At 41.0% G+C, this 20,040-nt stretch overlaps 1 protein-coding gene across 2 annotated transcripts; it reads left to right on the top strand.

Annotated features, from left to right (window-relative positions):
• Window positions 1-3,849: 3,849 nt before the first annotated feature.
• On the top strand, window positions 3,850-19,046 carry LOC131886716 (homeobox protein Hox-B1a-like). Of its 2 annotated transcripts, XM_059235117.1 has the most exons (3): window positions 3,850-6,667; window positions 8,540-8,668; window positions 17,875-19,046. In XM_059235117.1, exons 1-3 carry the CDS (start codon window positions 5,725-5,727, stop codon window positions 18,234-18,236), a joined length of 1,434 nt encoding a protein of 477 aa, XP_059091100.1. In that variant the 5' UTR covers window positions 3,850-5,724; the 3' UTR covers window positions 18,237-19,046. The 2 variants fall into 2 exon arrangements, with proteins under 2 accessions (XP_059091100.1, XP_059091108.1); XM_059235125.1 differs by lacking the exon at window positions 8,540-8,668 and having other exon boundaries at window positions 3,856-6,667; window positions 17,875-19,042.
• Window positions 19,047-20,040: the final 994 nt, after the last annotated feature.

The following is a 20,040-nucleotide window of genomic DNA, read 5'->3' as shown; positions in this document are numbered from 1 at the left end:
GTAGTGACCGTAGAGGCTTAATGTGCGTTTTGAGAGCACCTTCAAGCCCTCGAGAATCTAGGCTAGTTAAAACAATGAAGTTCAACTCTCTTCTTTCTCGGGCTCCTTCATTGTTCAATTTGCTGCCCTGAAATATTCGTAGGGCTTATGTAGGGGTTGATCCAGTAGCAGGATTTAAGTCAGACTTGGGCAAGTTTTTGACTAAAAATTCCTGATCAACCTTTTATTCAAGGATTAGCTAGATCAGCCAACTCCAATTCGTTGGTAGATCAAATATCATATAAAGATTGAAAGGTAATAAATAGACGAATTATAACCTTTCATTTTAATAGTACTGGGGATTACATTCCCTGTAGCGGTTAGAAAAGCCCGTGAAAAACCAAACCAAAAAAATTGAAAAAATTTAAAAAAACATATATACATTATTAAATTAGAAACTATTTTTTTGATCCCATCAGTACATAAGACTACTGTCGTTACCAGTGCTTGGGCGAGTCCAGTAAATGTCGGACGAGTACTTTGATTTTTTTGACTTTTTGCCGGACTTGCCGGACTCGAGTCCGGCAAAAGATTTGAGTCCTGAAGAGAACTCGAGTCTTTTACTACAGTCAGTTCTAGCAAAAAGAATCGTCTTGCGAAATTCTATGAAGAGACGAATTTTTTTTTGACGAGTCCGGACTCGAGTCCTTTCTAAAAGACTCGAGACCGGAAAAATTCTCCAAAATCGGTTAAAAGATCCGAGTGCACTCGGACTCGAGTCTATACTCGCCCCAGCACTAGTCGTTACTGATCACCAGGGCTGTACCAAAAATGCAAGAAAAATCGGCAAAAGATGTAATCTAAGATTCAATACAAAGCAAAATTATGAGAGAGCAAAAAATTAAGTTTTTTATAAATGCAATGAAAAAGGGCATTCAAACATTTTCTATAACCACTCCATGGATGACACACACAAATGGATCATTCAAACTTGTAGTTGATTTTTCTAACTTTCATAATTTCCTGAAACTATTTTATTTCACTAGCTGCTCTTGGTTTCACTAGCTGCTCTTGGTTTCACTAGCTGCTCTTGGTCTCATTAGCCATCAGTTTGTCATTCTGAGTTTTTTCGCATTTATTTACCTTTTTTGGGTGTATTTACCCATTTATTTGACAATTTTAGGGCTTAAGTCCGCTTTTGTTTGCCAGAAATCTGCACTCCGCATGATACACATGATAGATAGCTCTGTCGCTAGGCCTGCCATCTGATGATGAGTGTTCGAAAACGTTGATATTCCCATTCTATGTGACCGACATCATTAATTTCTGCTTCATCATTTGAACTAACTACAGGTTTCTCCATTCAAGCAAACAAAGCTTGGCTAACCCGTCCGTATTTCGAAGAAGCTATAAAAATCTTGCAACTAGAATATTTGACACATGATCAGAATCTAGTGGGATCTCTAAAGTACAACCTTGCATACCATAGCAAGATATCTTTGAAGTTATGGTGATGGGTGATGTGACATTTAAGTCGAAAAATAACTTGAGACGTCCGTAAGTTTCGAGGAAACACATTTTTAACCGTGTTAGGTTTGCTTTTTACTTATGTAAATTTTAGAACGATTTTTTTCAAGAAATTTCGGTTTGTGAAAAAATATATGTTTGAATGTGTAATTGCTTCGTTTTTAAGGTGTTTTTCTTGACCGAGTAAGTTTTCCCTCAGCTCATCTAGCCATCAACAACTACGTAATTCTCCCAGAACTAGACTTGTACAAAAGAAAATTTTACATAGTGGAAGGCAAACCTTTTCATGGCTGAGTGATTGATCGTACTGTCTCTTCCACATCTTAATTTTGGGGCATCCCTCCTACAGAGAAAGAGCGTGGTTTTGTCCTTTTGACGGATACGGATAAATTTATTACTGACCACGATGATTCCGTTCGACGGCAGACAACTGTATTCCGTCGGATTTACCCTGGCAACACCCAAACATTATCTTATTCAGCATTATTCTAATTGTGATGGCATTGAGTCGAAGAAATGTTCAAATTAGCCAAGAATTGGAGGACGTCATCCATTTGAAAGCACACCTACCGGGCTGCACGCCAGTCAGCCTCAGGAGCTGGGCATAAAAACTGTTAGTCCCTTTTTGAACACTTGAATTTCTCGAAAAAGTGGATGGAATGGAAGAAACTTGATTGCTCGGGGTTGCCAAAACTTGGACCACCTGTTTTTTGTCCTATCTTTAGATCACTTGGGTTCGACAACCCGGATTGAAAAAAACGAACCCAAGAGTGTCAGATGAAGGCCTGAATTTCATCCGTAAAACTGCACCTCGAATTTCTTTGTCTAACTGAGAAGAGTAATAAAATCAAAATATGAATTTTATGAGTATCTAATAGTATCTGGAATATTGCCAAACTTTTCAGCCTCATTTTGTATTCAGGGTGCCACTTTTTGATAAGATGACATATGTTTGAATCTTAGATTCCGTTTTTATCAATGTATTTCCAAGTTGAACATCAATTTTCGCTGCCATATCATTTTGTTCAGTTTGCAAGTCCTTCGATTCCACTTAGAAATCGAAATGCTCAATTTCCACCTACGAGTCATTTGAATTGATTTTGTTTCTCCCCTTAATTTTATGCCTGGTTACATGACAATAAACTAAACTCTGCAAGATCAATCGAATGTGTATATGAGCTATATTGTAAAAACCGATAACCTTGCAAAAAAACTCAAATATTTTCCCCAAAAATACGTGTTCAATTTCTGGCGACTTTTTTTAGAAGTCGCCATAGTGGTTATACTGGTTATTTGCCTTCGAATCTCAATGGGGGCGCTATTTTCTAAATTAAAGGCCTTCATCTCTGAAATCCTCAAAGTCATATTATCACAATATAAAAAAGTTTAACATCGTTGCACTAGAAGCGGTACAAGTTTTATTTCACAACACATTTCATGGGATTGGATCCCTCCCTCCTTTGGTGTCCTAGTTTGGCCCCTCAAGGAAACTGGGTTTTTCTTTGTCAGACAGATGCGCTCGCTCTGGAAGTTTCGGGACCTAATACAGGGTTGTTCAGATATTTAGGGCAAGATCTGAAGACAACTACGTCGAAATGCATCCAGCAATCTACATTTGGCGATAAAAAGCTGATTTTGTTTGTAGCATGGAGTATTGAAAGCTTCAGATACTTTTCAGCGTATTGACGATGTACCAAACGATAGCCATAAGCTTTTAATTAGTCGTTCCATGATTGTTTCTTGATATGTGAATGAAATTCGGAATGTATAGGAGCAATTTAAGTCTTTGTAGCAAAGCTGGAACATATTTGAAGCGTATTTCTCGAATCTTACCCCAAAATATTTGAACAGTCATATGTATTGGTAGGAAAGGGGTGTCAATAACGATATGAAAGAACCGAAGGAAGGAAGGACTGCATGAATTTGGAGCCAACTCTCTCGATTACCCTATTGACAATTAGTGCTGGATTTCAATTTCAAATGGTTTCGCAGATTAACAAATATAATTTCATTAACTTAAACACAAGAGTTGCACCCATAGGTGTTTTAAATCCTCACTCAGTTTTTGAATTGCAAATTTTGGTGATCTTTGAACATTCAATGAAACAAAGGGTTTCGAAAGGGCACTTTGTCATGTTCTGAACGTTTTCTTGTAATGGGAATTATCTGCCAAGTCCAACTTTTTTGATTTTGGCCCTTTTCTATTTTGAATTGACTCTCAGTGGGTCTCTGACGCCCACGAGTAAGACATCTGTCAGTTTTGAAGCTCGTGGAAGGGGTTTGACAATTGATTCCTCGATCACCGCGGCCAAACATTGCAGTCGGGCAATCAGGGCTTGGCTTCCTTTGATTCTAATGACATTAGTCGTCCGTAAAGAGGCTCAAACGAAGCGGTGTCTATCAAGAATGACGGCGCCCATTCAAAATAAGGAAGCCAAATCTTCTTTCAAATACCGCAATTCACATAGCACAAGTAAGGTCAACTCTCTTGGGACTGCAGTTAATCCGGTTGGCGGCAGAACATTAGCCATCCTTTCGACGGGGAGAGTTTCTTAGTTGCGTTCCACCGTGAAATGAGAAGGAATACACATTCCTCGTCATTTGCGAGTCGCCAAAGGTGTAGTTACAGTTTATGTTTTCGTGAAGACAGAGCGTCTGTTGGACTTGTTTGAAGTGATAAACGTCGTTGACAATGCTGACAATGCTTTTCGGGGGAAGTCAGTATCTTTGTCCCCACAGCAAATTGTAGGCCAAGATTTCTGCGGTGGTGAGAACATCGTGTGCAACAACACTTGCTTCAAGCACCCCTAAGCTCAACAATAGCGACGAAACGTCACGGCTATTTTGTGGCGACGCAAATATCTGAAAAATAGGTCTTTTTCATAGTTTTGTACCGTCGTCGGCCTTTGAGTGAGCACTAAAAAACAGTTGCCGAGTTCGCTTCTCACTCTGGCCTCGATTGATCATTCGCCTGTCGAGATCGTCGCCATATTCTTTGCCTTCCATTGGACGATCAAGTTCACGGAGCTCCTCCCGACGAAGCCTACTAGCTAGATCGTCGTGCTGGTGTTGAGAGGACGCCAGCTCTCAAGCTCCCCTCTCCCTTCCCTTGGTCTGTCCAGTACAAGAGAGGACCTGCGCCTTGCAGGGAAGAACACTTCAAGGATCTGTGCTAGGTTATTTGGCTTGAGGCTGGCGGAACCGTGGCCACTGGCGACTGGCGACTCGAGGCTAGAATAGCAGCCGGCAAGAGATCACACAACGAGTCAAGCCCGGCTTGAGCTGCCGTAAAAGAAGCAGAAATTGTTCGGGAACGCGTTCGAAACCGCTCGGAAAGTGCTCGGAACAAACCATTGAGAAAGTTAGTATGTCGAACGGGTCAACGCCGAGCACAAGTCTGTTGAGAGAATCGGCTTCAAACACGCGGAGGACACGGATAGTGCGAGCGAATCGAGAAATAACACTACTCTCACGTGCATGGCATTGCCCGTAATAGCAATGGCGACGGCCAAGGCTCCTTGCAGGTGGAGCTGGTGGATGCTTTCGGGACGGTTTTTTGTGAGTGGGGTGGCTCTGTTTGTGTGTCGTCAGTCCCTTGTTCTTTACCCATGCTTGTGATGAAAGAGCTTATGCCTGTTCTTGCTCATCATCGTCATCGTCATCATCATCATCATCATCATCCAACCCATTCTTGAGGCTCTGTCCATTGGTAGCGCGACTAGGCGAGTCCCAGTGGCAAGTCGTGAGTGGCCGTTCGTTCCTCCCAGGCCTGCTGTACTGGCCTTTGTGCTTGTGCCACCAGCCTCTCTCGGCCGGCGCCTAGACGACGACGACGGAGACGACGACGAAGACTTCGAGGACGGACGACCACGAGGAATACGATCGGAGATACGGACTACTCTTGATTCTTTAGCACAAGCCTGCTTGCTTGTATGTGAGTGAGAACTCTAAAGCCATCCATCTCTCTTGGCGGGAATCGTCGTCAGTGATATCATCATGGTTGTTGTGTAAACAAGATGAAAATTCAAGATTATTCCGATGTCATCACAGAGGAATTAGTGCCCTGAAACACGAGATTCAATTCCTCATTAGGTTATCTTTTGCTCCCTCCGTTTCGTTGTTATCAAACCAAGTGAGCTGAGCCCCTCGGCCTCCTGATTGGGCGTTGGGGCGACAAGTTGGTTGCCACCAGTCTTGGTTTCGAGCTGGTTTCTTCTCATGTGCAAACTGAGTTGTGCTTCTTTCTGTGATAAGCCTCAACAGATTATGAATTCGAATGCCGCAGCTGCTGCAATGTTTGGTATGTGCAATTCCGCTTCTCCAGGCCCAGAGCTCTACCATCATCATCACCACCACCATCATCCACAACATCATTTGACTCACGGTCATGGCCACGGGCACGGGGTTGGTGGTGGAGGAGGAGGGGGAGGCGGCGGAGGGGGAGGTGGTAGCAGTCACACTCATCACTACAGTAATACCTCAACGCCCGACTTTTGTGGCACGAATGGCTCGAATGTGGGCCAGAGTATATCCACAGCATCTCAACAATCGCCAAATAATGATAACCAAGGATCCCCCATTCATAACCAAAATGTGGCTGTCTCGTACAATATGAGCCAATCTCAAGCCCAAAGTGACGTGATCCGTGCTTCCCCGGGGGTGGAAGCCAAATATGAACAACAATCCCAACACATACCCTCATCCTCTCATTCGCCTAGTGCAATCATCTCGGATAATGGCCTCCAATATGCGAATCTGGATGGCGCTGCCGCAGCTGCCGCCGCCGCAGCTGCTGGTTACGGTTCATATCATCATTTGAGTGCGGGTGGGGGCGGTGGATATTATGGTGGTGTGGGCAACGGCGGTGGAAACAGTGGCGGTGGGGTTGATCCAACTCAGTTGGGCGGTGATAATGGCCTCCCGCAGTTTAGTGCTTACCTTGACGGACCCAATGCTTATGCCGCTGGGCAATATCCCTCATCTGCGGCACTTTATCAGCACCACGCAGCATTAAAATCCATGCGAGCCTCGGCCGCTGCGGCGGCGGCTCACGATTTCAATGTGTCCTCACCGTATCCGCACGATTTCCCTGCCAAACCTCCTGCACCCGCTGTTCCTACTTATAAGTGGATGCAAGTCAAGCGAAATGTTCCCAAACCAGGTAAGACTTCAGAGAACAGACTGACCAATTCAAGAGTGTCTTTGATACTCAATTCGCACTTAAACCGGTCGTAAACTACATAGAATTTATAGACTTTATTTTAATTACTACTTGATGATGCAGCAAGAGTAGAAGATCCAGGTTAATCGAACGAGGTTGATTTACGTGTAAAGCAAAAGAACTACTGCATCACCATGTGTCTTTCATACCGACACATTACAAGTGAATAATGAGTATCAATGCACAAATTGTTATCATGTTGTGATGGGATCAAATGGAGTTTACAAACCAAGATTGCCAGAAAACTTTACAAGTAAAGGTACCAGCCTAATCAAAGAGGCGTATAAAGTTAGGTTTGAGCTAAAAGGCAACCCTGGTTTGACGTCAGAAATCAGGGTTACATTTTGAGGCTAAATAACGGGCTTCTAACAGGCCACAAGTAATCTAATATGGCATTGAAATTGTAACTCATTAACCCCAGTACCAAACTCCTGTGATTATTTATTTGATCCCTTCAGCAGTATCTTACTAACAGCCATTTTGTAGCAAGCTATCCTATGTACCTTGATTCGTTTAAATCTAGTTTTCCTGAAAGTATTGGGGAAACATGAAGACAGTGCAATCAAATAAAATTTGAGGGTGGCAAAACTTATAAAAGCGAATGAAATTCCTTCAATACACTTTAAATGCAGGAAGTGTCGAGGAAATAATTGAGGTAGTTTTAAAAACACTTGCTTTAAACATGTAAGGATGAAGGCATCGAACCTGTTATAATTGGAAGGTTCATTCATTGAAAAATTGCAAACTTTTGTAAAACTTTCAAATGGGTCAAAGCATCTTTTTTAAGGAGATCGGAAATTTAATGATGTGGCGGAAAGGCAAAAACATAGAGGTCTTTTTAGTTTCAAAAAGGTCGTCTACCTAAAAGACGTTTCGCCAAAAAGATATGCAATGGGGCCAATAACTTTTTATTTTGCTGATAATTGTCGAGTAGTTGGTAAATTCCAGAGGGTTCATACGTTTACAGTTTACGAGAGAAATTTTTACGTGCTTTTATAGCTGTACACGATATTCTGTTTTACAATAAAACTGACAAAGATTTATTGAAGTTCTTGTATTCTTCTTACGTAAAACAATGAAAAAACGACATTCAGGTCAAACCAATTGAATTGCGATAATTTTAATTCATTTTGTCTTTCTATTAAATGGGTTCAACTATAACATGATTCAATTATGATTATACTGATGGTAATATATTTTTGGTAACCTCTGCAATTGCAGTTCGATTGTTCTCGGATCCACCTCAATGAAATACAGATTCAGCATTTTGTTTCAATCATTTTATACATTAATAGATATGAATGAGAATAGTTTCAAAATATCAAGTAGTGTTAATTAAGTTTGTTAAAGTGCTGAAAATTCTTCAAACTTCTAATGACAAATGGAAACATTTCCCACGCTTATTGTAAAGACATTTGATATAAACACGGCATGAATAAGAAGCCCGCTGAATGACGGCGGGGTTTTTCAATTCACGGGATTGAAAACGGCGCTCTCAAAGTGGAGAAAGCAATTGGTCTGAGATTTGCTCTTGGGTTAAGAGCATGCCTTAGCCATAGTTTTTAAATCGTACACCTCTGCAAAATGATACAAAATTATCTCGAGGCAGTATTTTCTTCTTCGACGACCACGACTGTCTCTATCAGCGGCCTTGTCCCAGTTTCTGCTTGTCTGAAAATATGAACAATGAACTTGTCCTGTACGTAGTAGTGGACATCCTAGATCCCGTCCGTCCGGGGCCAGAGAGAAGAAACTGCATTCAAACTGATATTTTCTTATCGGATTCTGCAATTGCTCATTGATCTGACCCAGTTCCAGGATGGGATGACCGGACATTAGGTGCGGAGTCGTTTTCTGGCCACCGCTTGGACCACACCCCTGGGTCATTTTCTGGCCTCAAGTCGTCATCTCAACGAGCTCTATTTGCACGTACTGATGCAGGTATATTTCGTTTCTTTAATTCACTAATTGGATCGAGGGAACACAAAGAGAGAGAGGAAAAAATAGTGTGCGGCTAAACTTGTGCTGAACTCCGAAGGGGGATGCATGATCGATCACTCCATCCAGCACACACACACACGCACACAATCAATATTTAATCAGACCTCCTAGCTTGGCACCCATTCGTGGGGAGACTATATAAGTAGCAAACCATGGCAGCAAGAGAAAGCTTTCCTTGGCACGGATGATAAAATACAACGTTTTATACCCGTCTGGATTGGTAGGAAAGCGCTAAGAAAGACGAAGATTAGAATCTAGCTAATGGATTTTTCATCAAATCGTTATGAATATGAGCGGATGCTGGTGGTGTAATCACGTCTCGAAGGTTTGACCCTTGGTTCGACGGTGGAGCTATTTGTATTGGTATTAACATCACAAGTACTATGTCTTTTAGGGGAGGCATTTTCAAAATTGGATCGAGGGAAAGATGACTTCTCCTAATTGTCTTTTCGCAATCTGAAGAAAATACCCAGTAAATGGAAACACAAAAAAACCCTATTTTTTACCCTATAAGAACTCAACCCTAAAGTTAAAAAAACTTAAACATGAAGCACAAAAACAATTTTTCCGTTGTTAAGTTCCTGTAAACGGGAATGTAACAGACCACAAAGACTACTACGCTTTGTTAAGCTTTGAACCAAATTTGTGCACAGCCCTGGGGGTTTACGGCGGGAATGGTGCCCCGATATTGGTAAACCCTATTCGGCCCAAAGAGAGTGAATGAAAAACAGAATTGGTCGCTTTCATATTTTAGAATAAAGCACGTACAAGTGAATTATACCCTGAGCGAATCATGTTTGTGGTAGGTTTTTCTCTTTCCATTTCATTTCCCTTTCATCGGTGCTTGTCAAAATGAACAAGTTTTTCTTGACTAGTTAATTACAAAGAAAATTTAACGAAGTCAATTCAAATCCAGTTGTTTAGCAAATACACAGCGTGAGAGAGACATTGTCCTAATGTATATACGATTTAGAATGTGCTTTCCAGAAGTGAGTCTATTGGGCTGGCCTCAAAAACACGACTTTTCGCAAGCGCTTAAGTTTGCTGCAGATGCGAGTATTACTCGGAGTTTGTTTGGTTCCTAACGCCATTTGAAGATAAGGTTTATTGAAACATCCCATCAAGTGTTCTACAAATTGAGCCATTCTTTATGAAACCATGATCCTCACTCTGGGAACAACTCGCCCCCCAAATACACACACCCTATTTTGGAAAAGCATCCTTTTTTCTATGAGCCCGTTCGAAGAGGACCGTGCGTTGAAAGAACGCTTTTTATAGAGAAAACATTTTTTTGATAAGAGACGGAAATTTATTATCTACTTACCTCTATCTTAAAGATCAATTGTATTGGCTCATTTTGTTACAACACTCAACTTGAAACAACCAAATTCGACAATAGTGACGGCCTACAGACTAGGTAAAGACACAAGGACGAATAGAACGCAAAAGAAACCGCTAAATTTGGCAACAAAATCTGCACTGAAAAGAGTAAAATGAAACTAACCAGTTCTGATAATGTCTGAACGAGGACGAGATTTTAAACAACGCTTCTTTCTAGGGAAGCAGAGCAAGAGTACTAGGCAATCCTCTTTGTATATCCTCATGACCTTCCAAATTATTAATAGTTTTGCCGTAAAATTAATTCAAGGCATTCGTTTAACATAATTTACTGTAGAGGATTTTATAATCCGACGGGAGCTCATATCTTATTAGATCATTCCTACAAATACCGGGTAGACCTTGTCTTTGGATGACATTATTTATGAATTTATTTGTGGAGTGTCACTATCATCCACAAATTTTTTTTCGTACATAATACATATGTACGTATTTGGTACTTTGTTCTCTCTGTTGTACCATAACAACTAATGTTCTCGCAGTTTTAACTACTGTTCATGCAAATGCGACAAAATTCAAAGCATCATAAAATATTGAGGTATTCCGGACTTTGCTCATACCCAACTCGTGGAGAAAAGCAAGATTTCAAAATGGATCAGTTTCCACGGGAATTTAACTCTAAACTCTAACTTTTTTCAGGATAAAAATCAGAATGCTTGATGGGAAAAATGATTTCATTTTATGTTAGAGTTTTCGCTTTCACTTAACTAGAACAATCTTCGCGAGGTATTGACGTTTTCCATCAAAATTCAAAATTAAACTACCCTTTATAGGCAACAGTCGTGCTTTTAAGATCTTGATGACTTCTTGAACAGCATTCCGTCTTAATATCGCACTCATGATTTGGATGCGTTTTGAGGAGCTCACTGAGTTCTTCCCCTTGAATTTCCATTGAAACCCAAAGTCTGGTGGCTCATTTCATGTGGGTGCGTCAGCAACTCATTAAAATGCAATGAAGTGTGAGATTTCAATCAGTCAAGTGGACGAGATTGTCAAGGCTGATCGTGTGGCACACGTACTACACCACCTCAAACCTGATTTAAATGATCACAAAGAGATAACAAATCTTTGGCCACCACTTTTGTCTGTTCGCACAACAATGACGAGAGCTTGTGACAAGCAACCGGTTGAGTGCATTCAAAAGGAATGCCAGACACTTCAAAAGTCACGTTAAGAACGTCATTAAACAACACTACCTCAGTTCCTTGCAGTGCAATGGGACAGAATGGTCTGATCTAAAAACATCAATTAAGACATGCAAACGTTTATTGGAGAAAGTGTGGTGCCCTTTGTCCAACTGACTTTAATCAAACTATTTGCCAGATAGAACTAGAGTTGAGTGGATGCCCTTTGAAACGGAAAATACTTACGAAACACACATTTGAAAAGCCTAAAATTAGAAATCATTGCAAATATTTTGAATCCCGCCATGCAAACCGAAAAAGAGTGAGATTACGAGTTTTGCACTTGTTTCTTTTAAAAGATGCATTGATGCTATGCGACAATAGAGGACCAACTTCTGGTACGTGAATGATAAATAAAATGCCCATTTTTGAAAACAAGCGACTTATTGGAGATTAGTTCACTGCGTGAAAATATATTCAAAGATAATTCGTTTTGTTTCGAATTTTGCGAACGTACTGCTCGGTGAAAGATGACTTTAGTTATCTAACACAGATAAGATAACTGACAAAAATGATACGTCGCGAAATAAAGCACAAAGAAGCGAATTAATAAGAAATGCCTCTCGCTTGTTTTTTCCATACTTATTTGACGAAATGGCCACCACCATATCCTTGAGATTTGGATTTCGCCAATCTATTTGTTGGTTTCATTTCCTTTCAAGTCACCTCACATTCTTTTTGCTTCAAATATAGCTAGGATGCATGGCATCCAAATCTGTTATAGAATCCTTACTTTCATTGCATTGAGCGGTTTATTTTAGTCCCAACTTCTTTTATGGAACTCTAAAGGCCAAGAGTGAGAAAAAGGGAATTAGGTAAATATCCTATATTACAACCTAATGTGGAAAAGTTTCAGAAGACGTGCACTTACTGCCGAAATTATTTGGTAATCGCTAGGGGATATTTTTGTAAACCTAGCCCGCTCCCATCCGTCTTTTTTCATTTTAAGCTCGGATGTACTGTATATCTATGAGAGCGACCCAACGAGGCGTCCAAAGTCTTTCACAAAGACTGAACCACAAAGTTCTGAAGGCAGGGGAGAAAAGGGAAGATGAGCACAGAGAGAGAGAGAGAAAGAGACACAGAGAGAGAGAGAGTTGCAGTCAGCCAAACGCCATGGGAGAAACTGCAAGAATCGATCATAAGTGCTAGAAAAGAAAAAAGGGGACGCTTCCATCTAAATTGTCAAGTCACAAGTACTAAGGCTTTGGCAAGAAAGTGTGAGGTTTGAAATGTTTGAATGCTTATTTAACAATAATTATGAATTGAAAAACCGATGGAAATGAAACGAAGCCCGATATCATCCTGGTATTTTGGGTATTCAGTGAAATCGTGTTTAAAGAACTTTGGTTAAAGAAACAATCCTGATAAAAGCACATTTTTATTGGAATTGATTTTTTTGCCTCACCATTACTTTGGTTATAAGAACCAACCCAAGGTGCAGAATGCGGATGTGGTAATCCATCTTGAGAGAAATGAATTGGATTTTATTTCTCCAAATCCGTCTATCTCATCAAACAATCAAACTATGATTTGCGATGTTGAATTTGAATAATCCGACACTTCGAAACGTAAAAAAGAATTCGAAACGTAGAAAAGAATAGTTTTCAAGCCAACGGAGCCAAACAGTAAAATAATGAACAATTTTTCAAATTAAAGGTCAAGTTTACTTTATTTGATGATTGATATTACTTATTGCACTCATTAGAGTCATCAGTCGCTATTACTATCAGTCCACCAGAAAAAACACTGTGAACTTATAGGAACAATCCAGATATAAAAACATTTTATGTTGTTTTTTGGAAATTACAACATCCGGATTTCATCGCACTTATTAAGCATTTTTTCATGTTCGTATGCCGATATTACGAGCCATCGCGGTATGGAAACATCCAGCTTTTCAAAGTGGCTTAAATATGCAAAATATATAACCTTTTCTAATTTTGTTTTTGTTTCATTACATTCCATAATTAGACGAAAAAGAAGGAAGAACAAGTTTACCAAATTCCAATTTGCATACTTCCCGGTTTCTGAAAACCCCAATTCAAATTCATCAACGGGATTTCCCTTTGAAGCCGAATTTTCATCTCAAATCAAATTTATCCTTCCTGCAGTGACAAAAAAATAGTACGAGAAATGAAATTCATTGAAAATCAAAGCACCCGCTGGGCTTTTTTCAGGCCTTTTAATTGTGAAACTTCGGCTCAATCAATTGTGTTCCAGTTAGACCATAATTGGCTTGTACAGTTTCCAAGAAAAAAACCCTGCATTGGCAATGCACATTGCACGAGGATGCTCAAAGACTTTTCAAAAAAGATCAAAGCTGCATTGATAATAGATCATAAAGAGTGCTTGACAAATTGTGTTGAAAATTGAAAATCAATTGAAAAAACAAGCGATATAAGATTTCTTTTTCCTTGGCCCATTGGTTGGTTGATGTTGGATTAATCATACGATCACATAAACCAATGATGCCGCAAAGAGCCATAAATCACATCCAAGACCTTTTTGAACGCTAAGTATGGCATACGTTTGCGGTGAGAAATATTTGAAATTCATTTTCATCGTGAGCAAATCGCAGGCTGCTTCGTTCGTGGGCAGGAAGCCTTCTTTTCTCACTCGATCCTGGAGAGAGTTCTACAAAGAGAGAGAGAGGGAGAGGGAATTTGAAAATATTTGTCGCTGAGACGATTGCCGACAACTTAGGAGACACCACCGTGGTGTAAAATGTCATTTTCACTTCATGAAATTCTATTGGAAGATCATTAATTCTATTTGTGTGGGCTCTCAAACCCCAAAAGCTGTGTCGATACTTATGATTAATGATATCCAATGACTAATGGCTTTTGATTGGATTGTGGCTCGTTGTGTTCCCCTATGAACGTGGCCACGGTCAACCATGACTACTACTGCGTGGACGTGGACAACTAGGACGACGATGACGGCGACGATGCCGACTAACACTGGTTATGCTCTACAGGCGAAGAAAAAGAACGAGAAGTCACTCTAAATCTGATCAAGCCGCCATAAGTCCAGAATAAATGGATGGTGTTGGTGGTGTTGGAGGTGGCTGCTTTCAGCTTGAGGATCCAGCTCAAAACGATGTAGGCGGAGAAGATGAAGCATAGTATACTAACTATACTATGTAGGCTCTGTATCGTGCTGGAAGTAAGGCATGATAGTACTGACGAGGAAGAAGGAGAGAAGGAACTGCCGCTGAAAATGGGCTTCCATTAATCTTGCACAAAGGCGGCAGTCATGTTATGGCCAAATAATGAGGACAAATGGATGTTCAGGGATTCACCTTACTCGTTCTCCCAATCAAATGCGTTACTGCCATGAACATTGAACACCTTGCACAGATGTTGCATCAGATCGTGTTTGGTTTGTTTGTTTGCTCATAGCGGCGGAGACTGAGGATGTTATATTGCTTGCTCGGATATCTATCAACTAGCTGCATAAATCAAGATGCAAGTCCAAAAGTTCAAAACAAATTAGGCCCCTCCAAATGACTGTTTTGATTACAACAATGAGGTGATCATGTGAAATGCATTTTCATGTGTTTATCGATGGTTCATTTTTCATCCGAGCCACGTCGGATTCTCAGAGCAACCTCCACTAAACATATGATTGCCGAGATTGACGCTGGGGGGAAATCACAGATGAAATAATTCCACCGCTCGACTTTGTCGTGGTTTGGTCGGCATAATTGAGCCATTTCTTCATGGCATGGCTTCTCGTATTCTTCAGCCTGCTTACCTCTTCATTCGGCAAGTTGGCGTGTTCGGCACGAAATCGTACGAAAGAGATGTTGTACCATTGGAAGACAATGACGGAGTCATTTCGTGGTTTTTTCCTTCTTCATATTCTGGTGCCCATTTTCATTTTCGAGGTGACTTATTTTTCCGATGGCAACTATTCTCTTGATTTGAAGGATTTGAAAGTCCTTGCCTACCTGCATAGAGTGCGCCGAGGATATGTTAATTCGAAGACCATGCAAACCATTGTGAGACTATCGAGGGCAACTGAAGTGCATCATGCATGATGCATGCACGACAGTGGAAGTTCCTCGAGCATGCAAGCTTGATTGATCGCTCTCCGAGTCCTGTTATTCGCACGCAATTGTACACTTGAGAGCTAGACTTGGAACATGCACAACTATCGGAGAAAAGTCAAGATGATCCTACCTCGAGAGGACTATTTTTATGTCACAATACTCACATGTTCTCTCCTTTACGTACGTACGCACATGCACGTTATGAGTGAGTGACTTCAGTGTTTGTTGGACACAAGCTCTCAAGAGAATTTGCTTGGCCGAACCATCGGTTGTGTTGATGAAACCTAATGGTTCTTGATGCTTCTCATTGTTCCAATGGTTCCAGCTGTCGCCCATTAGGGCTGAGGATGTTTTTGTTTGGTCGATTTTGGGACAATTATTTGTTTGAGGAGATTCTTAGTTGACGACTAAGGTACTCCAAAACAAAATAATTGGTTTGGACCCAATACCTACATGGATGAGGAAACTTCCATGACTTGGTAGCCTCAAAAACAAGATTTTTTTTGGAATTAGATCCAACTTGAATTCACAGCCTTCGCATCTTGACACGTGATAGTGGCAAGTTTGGAATTGTGATTGAGTAACTCATTTATATTCTTTGCGTACCATTTCCAATCGACTTTGCCAACTAGTCAAGCAACCATCTCTCTGACCGACCAAATTGTCCTGACCAATGGCTCTGGAACGAACCATTCAGATTTCTCTGTCAAAGTTTAATCTTGTCAATCCGAGGGTTTCGTTTATGGGTAGACTGTAAACCGGGTCTGCTTTTGCAAGGACCAAGACCAGCACGTCATGCCAATGTTGTTCTTCTCATTATCTGGTAGGATCAATAAACCAAAGCGAGGGTTGACTGTCTTCCTCCTTCGTTTCCATACAGTCATTTAGGTAGATTGCAAGTCAATCTTTAAACTCCAATTTATTCAGCACAAGATCATTTTATGCCACATTCAGTGAAATCAAAAACCTCGGAGCCTGGATGTTGATTAGAGGAAAAATAAGTCAATATGACTCCACCACAAAGGGATGGTCAACATCCATGAATCCGTTTGGTGTCTACTGTGAGTGAGTTCACAGCGAATGACTTTGGTGGGCGATTGTGTCCGTGGTGGGTCAAAGTTTTTGACTTCTCATCTGATAATGTCTTTCATTCGGTCGTCCGTCACTTGACATATTTTGGCTTCATCTCTTCCATCCACCTCTCTCTCCCTCTCTACAGGGTGGATTATAAGGTGTTACAGAATTTGCTTTGCCAAAAGAGACTATATGGCAAAACCATTTACTTTCAAAATTGGTGCCCCAATTGCCAACGGCATTCGCTTTGCATTGAAACCATTGCGACACTTGTTAAACAACAACTTTCGAAGGACAGAGGACAAGGTTGCCAAGTCTTTTCTAGGGACAGTACAGAGCGTGCCAGCGGTAAGGCTGACAGTGTTTTTTTCTGTAAATATTTTTGGTCAAAACCGACCGCTTTGACTAATCTTTTTCATGCTGAAAGGGAGCTCATCGAAAAGCCTAAATCCAAAATCTGGTCCCAAGAGCAATTTCCAAGAGGTGATGCATGCTTTTTAGGTTTGTAACACTTTATCCCGCCCACCCTGTACATTAAGTAGTGGTATCTCGTCCTAACACTATACGACAGTACGTACTTACTTCTACATAGTGACCGTGATCATTGTACGCAGACATCAGTTCAATACTTCGGAGCTAGGGCCACTTGCCCTCATAGCCAAGCCACAAATGTTCCTGGCATGAACACGTTCGAACGGATGGTTCCACAACGACCAGGGCACCTATTGTCGAATGGCTGAGGGGTTTTTTGCTTGACAGAATCACAGATCGCCAATGACAGTTTTATTGTTGTCTCGACGGCTCTAAAGTCAGGGCTGACTTGAACTGAATTTGGCCAAACAGGCCTCGAATGTTATCAGCCTCCTTGGGCAAATAAGGAGTGTTAGTATCATTTTGAAGAAAAACATAGTCGAAGGGTTCGATACTAATATATGTAAGGTATCCATCCGCCTAAAAGTGATGTGCCTCGATAACTTCTTGGCCATTTTTGCTTCAAGATGAACTTTAACTGGATGAAGAAAACACTCCTTTTTAGAAAATGCAAGGAAATTTCAGCTTTGTTTTAACAATTACTGATTTTGAAGTAGAATTAGTGAACTTTGTCAGCAAAATAAATTGGGCTTGAATCAGCAAGTACAAAATTTAGTTGCCCTCCATTCCAAAAAACGTGATTTGGGACTATGATGCGTATTCAATATTTCGTGTAGATGATGAAATAAAGCTGCACTAGGAGCTATCCTACTATCTTGGAAAAGTGAAGCAATATCTCTCGAAGATCATTTTATAGATATAATTGGTAGATGGCAGAACCACTCATGAATTATCATCAACCCGCAATTTGTAAGCCTCTTTTCATATTTCTCGATCATTTGACTAGAGCACCATTCTTCACTTATGATTTGACCATGGTTTTCTCCGTTCTATGCTTGCAGTTCCTAAACCTGAATATTCAATGTATGGAAGTCAGAACCAAGCCGGAGGATTGAATAATACGGGTCGTACCAACTTTACCACAAAACAACTGACCGAGTTGGAGAAAGAGTTCCATTTCAACAAGTACCTGACCCGCGCCAGACGAATTGAGATTGCCGGAGCGCTCCAATTGAACGAAACGCAGGTCAAGATCTGGTTCCAAAATCGACGCATGAAGCAAAAGAAACGGATGAAGGAGGGTCTGATTCCCCAAGACCCGACTTTGGTGGGAGAGGCTGGCTCACCACTTTCGCAGATCAATAACGATAGTAACAGTAGTGGGGGACCGCCCAAGAGCGAATCGCCCAATAATAACGCATGACACCAAGATTACGACCCCGGCGTGGTCCGCGATTGAACTTGAAGAAGACTTGTGATCGATGGTTGATGGTACACGCGGGGCACATGGGTGGAACTCGTTGAAACTCAATTATCCTGAACAAAATATGGTTACAAATATAGTTGCAACTGCGATTACTTTAAAATGGTGTTCTTTTCTATCCCTGCCCTGTTTCCTGGATCTCCATGGGCCCTCTACCATGCTGCCCTAGTCCCATTACTACTCCCATGAAGTAGACCGACAGAGTTCTTGAAGACCCATCATGTTCTCAAGTGCTATATGTCTTCGTTGCCGTCGTCGTCGTCGTTGTCGGCAGCATTCTCATCCACATCATCATCATCATCCACATCCACATTCTGAACTCAACAAGATTGGCCGGCTATGAAAATTGACAGAAAGTGCCGTGTTGTTTGCCAAGAGAAAGTGCTCCCTATCATCCTCATCCATCTCTCTATCGTTGAACATGAGCTGTCCAGAGGCTGCATCAAACTGGAAACCGTATTTTTGTTTATCTCTGTACGCAGATTTGTGATGACTTGTGTTAGGTAGCACTGTTGGTTGTTTGGTTGGTTGTTTGGTTGGTTGGTTGAGAACCCTTTAAGAACAGGAAATCCCATTGTCATTCTCTCGCTCGTGGAACAACCACTCCACCAGAGCATTATCAACAGCATCAACAGCATCAACAGCATCAACAGCATCAACAGCGACATCAGTATCATCATCCACCTCTCAACCCATGTCATACAAATTGAGGCACAATGTTAAATGTAATATCAATGAGGAAATATATCCTGAAAGAATCTATTTACATCCTGCAATTCATTGGCTATTCCTTTGGATCAACTTCATATCCGCTGGTTGTGTGGAAAATCAGAACTTGGGTTATTGATCGATGCTTGTGTGAGTGTGTGGAATCAGTCCTTATCCAGGGGACCAACCGTCTCGTAGACATTTGTTATGCAAGAGACTATTCCGCTTTATGTATCATGTACGTATACATTGAAAGGTGCTGGCGTTAACCTTAGCCATTGTTTTAGGGATTAATCACCGCGCATTTTGTTGGTGTCAAACATTTGGGGCTTGTACTCAAATGGAACAACCGGAAAGTTCTCAGTCTCTTTCGATTCCTTCGGCATTGCCATATTGAAAGTATCTTTTCATGGTGAAACGCATTGCATGATCTATTTTTCTAAAGGCAGAGACGGCAGGCTAGGAGTTAAGTGATGGAATTTGCCATATAACATTGTTAGAGATAATACTTGAGGGATTCTACGAGTGTGAGAACGTGGATGTTTCGCATTCGCAAGGGCCGAATAGGAACCGGTCCTTTTGTCAGTTTTCGGTCCAAAATTGAGAATCATGATTCTCCGTTCCTTTTCTCTGGCAAGTTTCAGTCTACGAAGGAAGAGAAGGGACCTTTGAATGGGCTCTAAAAGTTTTTCCCAGTATTTATTTTTATCAAGAGGACAAAAAAATTGGCGAACGAGAGCTAGCATTTCCTGAATACTAAGATGCTAAATTCCACAAATCAATCCCGATTTGTACCTTTTGCCTGATCTCCTGAAACTAATATGTTGTTCAATGACGATCTCAACATCAGATACATTTGCAAGGAAAGGGCATGAGGAAAAGAGTGAACTTCTTCCAACGTGTGACTACACATCGCCAGGAGATCTGAACAAGGTAAATCCAGGCATTTGAAAACGTGAGACGCATACTTGCTTACCAAATGCACTAGATCCACTGAAGACAATGAAGTTCTTGCAGCATATTATTGAGTAGAAGT

The sequence above is a fragment of the Tigriopus californicus genome, chromosome 1, assembly GCF_007210705.1.
Source record: "Tigriopus californicus strain San Diego chromosome 1, Tcal_SD_v2.1, whole genome shotgun sequence".
Lineage (NCBI taxonomy): Eukaryota > Metazoa > Arthropoda > Copepoda > Harpacticoida > Harpacticidae > Tigriopus > Tigriopus californicus.
The sequence above is the reverse complement of the archived record's forward strand: the minus strand, read 5'-3'. Positions and strand labels throughout refer to the sequence as shown.

What these genes read in the sequence shown, in the direction of transcription:
- LOC131886716 (XM_059235117.1), top strand. Translation starts at nt 5,725, where the DNA reads ATGTGCAAACTGAGTTGTGCTTCTTTCTGTGATAAGCCTCAACAGATT. An exon ending in GCGAAATGTTCCCAAACCAG is followed by an intron (nt 6,668 to 8,539) that starts GTAAGACTTCAG and finishes GATCTGACCCAG; the next exon opens with TTCCAGGATGGGATGACCGG. An exon ending in ATTTGCACGTACTGATGCAG is followed by an intron (nt 8,669 to 17,874) that starts GTATATTTCGTT and finishes CTATGCTTGCAG; the next exon opens with TTCCTAAACCTGAATATTCA.